Below are 7,333 nucleotides of genomic sequence, written 5' to 3' on the forward strand. Positions count from 1 at the left end.
ATATACCGATACGCATACACACATATATACATTTATAAACACCCATATATTTTATATATATTTAAATTGCTGGGGAACAAACTAAAACCTGTGTAAATACAGTTTTCTAGGAGTAGAAACATTTTTAATTTAAAAAAAGTTAAATTCAAAATATCCAAGGTAATTTTCAGAAAGATGTAGTCAGGAAGAAATAAATTTAAATTAACTGGAAGATATTTACTTAAAATTATTATAATTGCATTATTCTTCTAAAACCAAGTAACCAATCTATGCTGGAATGGAAAGCCATGTAGCTGAGTACCGGAACTACCATATTGTGATGTTTATCACTCTTTGGGAGGATCAAGGAATTCTTTCCTTAGCCTCCACCCCTTTCCTTTCTGGTTTTGATCTTTGTTAGTCTCACTTTTGGGAGATGTAAGCATAGCCTGTGTGACTGCTGCAGGAATCCATGGGCCTTGACTAGGAAGAAAGAATTCTCAAGAAAGCCATTGAACTTTGCTGAGAAGTTTGCCAGAGAGGAAGCAGCTGTAAGATCTTTGTTAGTTAAGTGACAACAGAAACTTAAGTCTCCTGTTGGAAGAGAGTAAACTGTGTAACAAATTCTGAAGGATCGGATGCTATTTTGTCAAATCCACTATAATTTACCTCTTCACTGGCTTTAAGAGTCCTGGGGCAGTTAGACTGGATAAATTTGTATTTATTTACTTTGTTTAAATTAAGAGTTAACTTCCATAATGGTTGAAGCTATTTTGAATTATAATATATCTGATCATGTTGTTAGTTTCAACTTTTTCATTTTATATTTTTTCCCTCTACTGTGAATTAGTTTTTGTGTTGCTTCTTACTTTTTGGATTTTCCTGGTAAAAAATTAACTTTATTTCTTCGTGTTTATTTTTCTTTCTTTTAATAGATTAAGAAATGGCATTTCAAAAAGCTGTCAAAGGGACAGCTCTGGTTGGAGGAGGTGCACTTGCCACTGTGCTAGGCCTCTCTCAGTTTGCTCATTACAGAAGGAAGCAAGTAAGTAATTATACATTTGCTGATTAAAATATGAAACTTAAGACTGTTAAAGTACTGTATATGGGGAGTGTGTAAGCTAATGGGTTTGTTTAGAAATTACTGTCAAGGACTTCTCAGTTTGATTTGGAAGCATTAATTTAGAGTACTGTATTAATGATGCTTCAGGTCTGTATGTGCTTTTTTTCTTTTAAGATATGAAAGTCATCATCAGAAAGCATTTTATTACTGAGGTTTTGTTTGAGCTCTCTTGCTTTAAAAGACATCTTCATTTAGAAGTGCCAGGGATTTTTCTTTTAGGTATTGTCTAACTCACACAAATATGCTTTTCTTCCATGTACTTGACCTTGTGAGAAGGAGGAAAGTATGGGGAAAATAGAGTGTACTGTACTCACAGTCCACATTTATTTTTATTTTATTTTATTTATTTATTTTTTCACAGTCTACATTTATAAGCCTGGTCTCTTTTTCTTTCATAGGCTCAGTTACTTATATTTTTTACTTAATTGTTTGTATAGAAATAGAAGCTACTTCTGTGGGCATGAAAATTGCAAAAATTTTCCTGTGCTGTTTTTGTTTTTAAAATTGTTACTGTTACTGTTTTTTGCTATGAACCTGTTCTTTTTGGTAATCCATGGGGACACCAGATAGGCACATAATACAAAACCATGAGAAGATGTGCCTGTTGTAATATCAAGTCATGAGGCAGATATATAATTAGGCCCGATTACTTCACTGCATTGCCTTCATTCCCCTGAGGCCTTAGTGCTAGACTCTTCTCCCTGTTCTTATGTTGTTGAATGCTTGGTCTCAAAGTTTTGAAGGCCAGTGCTACGTTTTCCCACTGTCAAAGTTAATTATGACACAGCTTGATTTTGGAGGCTGAGACAAAAATAAATCCCACTGGCTACCTGTGCACTGTCTTTTTGGAATGTTAACTAGGTTAAAAATGAACTACCTGATACTGTCTTTTGTACCCTCTGCCTTGAGCTGACTTATGTGAACCCTATATCTTCCTGCAACTGTGTGAATTTTTGTTTCTTGATGGTACTATGTAATGCAGTCACACATGCTGCTTATAATCCTCAGTCCCGAAGAGCAGTAATTATGATAATAATAGCTGATATTTATATAGGTGGTTAAGGTTTGCAAACCACTTTACATACATTATCTCATTTGATCCTCATGATAAATCTGAGTGGTAAGTATCTATAGGCATTGCTATCAAACTGACTCTACACTTGAGGAGATTAGAGTCAGTGAGGATCAGTGACTTTTTTTTTTCCTTGCGGTCATAGAACTAGTAAGTATCGAAGGCAGGATTTGGACCTAGCTGTCTCCTGACTCCCAAGTCCTATGGTTTTTCTATTACCCCCATAATTCCTCTCTGTAATCATAATTGCTATTTATAGTACACTTTAAGGTTTGCAAAATACTTTTTAAAAAATTTATTTTTCATTTACAAATATTCTGCAAACATATTCAGGGTTAAAACAACCCTATGGGCTAGGAACAACAGCTGAGAAAACTGCGTCTTGGTGATGGGAAGTGACTTGAATCCAGGTTTGCTTGACCACATTTCTTGATCTTTTGTCACTACAGCAGAGATTCTTTTTTGGCTAACTGTATTGCAGTAGAATTGATTTCCTTTGTAATTCTATAAGCTTTATTTTATGCATTTAAAGATATGATTCTGAGAAGTGGTTCATTGGCTTCACCAAATTGCCAAAGGGGTCCATGAAATAGAGAGCTTCAGAACCATGCTCTTTTACACTGGCCACAAGTGCATGCTGCTAAACTACAAACACCTACTTTTTAAAAATTCTTTAACTGGTTGGTTGTCCCTGAATATCTGACATTGCATCCTTTACAGGTTGGTCCACGTGATTCCAAAATATATATGGTGCTTAGGATTTTATGGTGGTTTGAATTCTGAAATTTATAATCAGATCCCCTAATGAGTTTTCCCTGAGCAAGCTCACTGCAGGCATTTTATTAAAATGTGATGGCCTTGCCAATCCTGACCTTGATTGATTTATTGTTTCTTTTTAAATGTCACCTTACCTCCTCAAAAGTAAGACTGAAAAGATGCTGTTCCTTCTTTAGCTATTTTAAAAATGGAGCCCTCTTAGGGACATGGGGACTATGGGGTAAGTTTATTTCTGCTATCCTTGCTAGTGTTAGCTGAAATGATACTTGAAAATGCCAATGTTCAAAGGTCATGATATTTAGTATCATGAACTGGTACTAAATCTGAACACAGAGTACATATCCTAGCCACTCCAAATGTGCTCTTTCTGCTTCTAAGCTTGCAGTTTAAGTTCCTGCCAAGAGAATAAATAGTTTCATATCTTGCTTTGTTGGATTTTAAGTCTTGAAGTCTTTAATAGGATGTGTGTAGAAGAGTAGAATAAATTAAAAGCACCTTTCTAAATCAAAATGTTAGAACTCAGTGAACCCTTCCCCCTCAAATAAAGATCACTATGATTTTTTTCCATTTTTTGTGGGTGGGGGGAGAAGGTACTTTATTTCCCAAGGAGTCTTAAGTTCAAAGGTAAATAAGCAGTACATCCTAGTGATAAAACAGATGTAGGTAATTAATATCCATGAGCTGATGGGTTCATTTGGAGAAAAGCATGGCCAAAAAGTCATATAACTGTCATGTAAAAGGGCATTTCTTTGTGATGATGTCTGTCCCTTTCAGCTATTCCCATAAATGCACAATTTGGATACAGGCTGGAACCTAGCCAAAGGGCTTGATGCAGAAGAGGATAAGCCATTTTTGCCATTGATACAAAGTGGCCATGGGCATCCCTTAGCCCACCTGTCCTTCCTCAGCATGTAGCTGCCAATCAGACATGGTCTGGGGCAAAGAGCTTTCTGACTTTGAGATCCAGGCAGACATTTGCCCCATGTGCATAGTAATTGGCTACACATTGTAGAAGCTGAAGCTATTTATTCAGACATGTTTTTCATCATACCACATGTTGATGCTAAAAGTTGTGTTAATCATACAATCATTCAAGTATGTTCAGTAAAAACATCTTGATCTCTCCCCCCCTCCCATTTTCTGAACTGATTCCTGCCAAAGAGTTGTTCTCTAGTTAAGAAAAAGTTGCTCATCCTAAACTTGACTTTGTTTGAATGCTCTGGTTTTTGAACCTAACTTCCTGGCATGTCTTATTGGGGCTCTGGACATTTTGTCTCTTTCTGCCCTGATATAGCATTGAATGTCTTCAGTGTGCTATTTGTTTATCCCAGACTAGTGCTTCAGCAAATTGAAAAATAAACATATATTAAACGTGATAATGTATTCAAGTCATTGGGCTAGATGCTGGGCCTACAGTCGAGTTGGGGTAGTGTATGACCTTTAAAAAGATAAGCATATTACAAGGTAGGGCATGATGGGCATGATGGGGGCACAGGAGAGATCCAGACAAAAGAAGTAAAAAAATTGAGGAGGAAAGACTATCTTTTTTTTTTCTGGGGAGGGAGGAGAGTGGGGAATCAGGGAAGGTGATGACTGAGCAATGGCTTAGAGGAATAGAAGGATTTCAATGAGGAGAGACAAGGAAGAAAAACATTCCAGTTATAGAAATGAAATATATGAATGTGCAGAGGTAGAAGATAGAAATTAATCTAAGGAAGCTTTTGGGTTTTTAGCTTTTTAGGAAGGTGGAGCACATAAAGGGCAGTAATACAAAATAAGGTCAGAAAGGTATGGTAGAATCAGATTGCCAAGGGTCTTAAATGCCAGGTAAAGGAGTTCTTTTATCCTAAAAGATTTTAGGAGTTTTTTTTTTTATCTGAAGACATAATAGGAAGCAGTCAAAGATTTTTCCACAAGAGGAGTGCCATTATCAGACATATGCTTTAGGACGTTTATTTTGGCATTTGTATAAAAGGTGGATTGGAGAAGGGAAATGGAGAAAGGTGGATTAGAGTCAGGGAAATCAGTTAGGGGGCCATTACAATAGCCTCAGCTAGAGGTAATGATGGCCTAAATTAGGATAGTGTCAGTGTGAATGAAGACAAGAGGACTGGTGTTAGAGATGGTATAGAAGCAAAATTGATGGGATTTAGCATGGGATTGGGAATAAAGGAGAGGGAAAACAGTTAATCAGGATCACTTCAGGGTTACAATTCTGGGTGACTAGAAGGGTGGTGGTGCTTTCAGTAGAAGTGAAGAAGTTGGTGGTGAAAATAAAATGAGTTCAAGCTTTAGCTATGTTGGTTAAGGTGCCTATGGGACCCTCAAGTTTGAGGTATATATTGGATATGTGGGTTTAGAATTTAGGTAGTAGATTAAGGTGAGCTATATAGATTTGGGAGTCTTTTAAGTAGGAGTAACAAACTCATGGGAACATAACAGATCACTGAGAAAGAGAGCATAATCTAGTGTTATCAGTATGGTGGTAGATGGGTCATTTGCTGAGGGAAAGGAGGATTGAAGTAGAGTTGGGGGCTTGAGAGTAAGTTTGGAAAAACCATGGTGTTTGAAGTTCATTTTGTGATTAATAAAAGCATTGCCATCTAGTAGTGAGTGCCACTTTGAGGTTAGATAAGATAAATTACCTGGGGGATCCCAGCCCTCCAAAATAGCAGAGGTGATGCAAGGTAGTAGTGGTCATCAAAAGTGGAAGTTACCAGGGTGTGACTATTGAAATGGCAAAAGGGAGTGATGGATTCAAGGGTAAAAAAAAAAGTTGAAAATGTTTAACTATAATATGGTCAAGAATTAACAGAAGGAAATGAGATTAGAGTGGGGTAGTTAGTACATTGAGAAAGCAAGGTATTGAGAGACCAGAAGGTATGGTGAGGATGAAGGAATGTGTTTAGTGGAGCTGAGTGAAGTTCTACAATTGCTGCAGGATTGGAGATTGTGGTCAGAGAGAGACATTTCAGAATTCAAGATCTTAGAAGTATAGCATGTTTGAATGATAGAAGATCTAAAGTGTGGTCACTTTTGTGAGTGGTATAAATAGGATGGAGACAAAGGGCATGGGAGTTACAATTTATTAGGAAGGCTAGTATATTCAAAGGTCTTGAAGGCAGTGTTCCAAAAGTTTACTTTGGTCGACTAAGTGGAACTAATTTTCTCTTACAGTGTTGTAAATGATGTTTATACTTCTAGGCTAATATACAATATTTAATTTATCATTGTGATCTTGAGCAAGTCCTTAACCTCTCTGGGCCTCAGTTCTCTTATCTGTAAAATCTCTCATCTGTAAAATGAGAAGATTGGACTAGATGACTTCTGAGGTCACTTCCAACTCCAGATCTGTGTTCCTACAATATAGCTAACCTATATGGTATTAGAAATGGAAGAAATGATATTGTTCTACTGCTAGTAATTAAAATAGAAAAACGTTATATTATTTTATTTATTTTGAATGGTGGAGCTTGAGTAGAAGCAGGTTTAATTAGAGAAGGATTAGGTGGTAGATGGAGTATTTTGTAAAGCATTATAAGGATTCTTCTGGACTCTGTCAAGGGCTTTAGAATTTGATAGCCTTGCTTTTAAGGTCTAATTTCAGTTCAGTACCTTTGGCTTTTCTTTGATTCAGATTTATCTCTACCATTATTTTTACATCTATCAGCAATGATTAGGGTTGTTTGGGAGGCTCTCAGATGGAATCAAGAGTGGGAGATGGATTTCCCTGAGGTAACTAGGCAAAGATTGGAAGAGAAGGGAAAGAGAAATGAAATTAAAGAAAATATGCATAATTATTGAGAAAGATATTTACTAAGGTGGCCTTGACTAAACTGTGAGTGGTGAAAGACTAAGGAAAATGGAGTAGTTCTTACATAGAAAAAAAAATCTAGGAGAGAGTAGGGGTGGAAAAGAGATGAACCCTTTGGTCATTATTTAGTACTGTTGACCTTGGGCACTTCTGTCCGTAGACAGCAACCATAGAGTGGATAGGGAAGAATGTAGCTTGCCACTTTGAGAGAAATTTTCAAGTAAGGGTTTGTTTGTTTGTTTGTTTGTTTTTGGAGGGGGGAGGTCAGGGCAATTGGAGTTAAGTGACTTGCTCAAGGTCACACGGCTAGTAAGTGTTAAGTGTCTGAGGTCAGATTTGAACTCAGGTCATCCTGACACCAGGGCCTGTACTTTATTCACTGTGCCACTTAGCCACCCCTGTTTGTTTTTTAAACTTTTGCTCGTGAGAACAACTTCCAAAATCTGAAATAAATTTATTAAGTCATTTGGTAGAGGGAAATGGGGGAGGGGGAGAGGGGGAGGGAGGGGAGAGAGAGAGACAGAGACAGAGAGAGAGAGAGAGAGAGAGAGAGAGAGAGAGAGAGAGA

General features: G+C 37.1%; 1 protein-coding gene across 8 annotated transcripts in view; it reads left to right on the forward strand.

Annotated features, from left to right (window-relative positions):
- The window catches only part of GPD2 (glycerol-3-phosphate dehydrogenase 2), a 187,361-nt gene that overhangs the window by 48,263 nt on the left and 131,765 nt on the right, over positions 1 to 7,333 (forward strand). For 7 of the 8 annotated variants that reach the window (XM_069080013.1, XM_069080009.1, XM_069080011.1 and 4 more), the window contains exon 2: positions 915 to 1,024. In XM_069080013.1, coding sequence (XP_068936114.1) covers positions 923 to 1,024 — 102 coding nt within the window. In that variant the 5' untranslated portion in view covers positions 915 to 922. Of the gene's footprint in view, positions 1 to 392; positions 531 to 914; positions 1,025 to 7,333 lie in introns of those variants that run through there. The other variant, XM_069080012.1, reaches the window with a different exon arrangement.

Source organism: Petaurus breviceps, unplaced genomic scaffold (assembly GCF_028583685.1).
Source record: "Petaurus breviceps papuanus isolate PSGF00001 unplaced genomic scaffold, PetGlider_PUasm1.0 91133, whole genome shotgun sequence".
NCBI classification, from domain to species: Eukaryota; Metazoa; Chordata; class Mammalia; order Diprotodontia; family Petauridae; genus Petaurus; species Petaurus breviceps.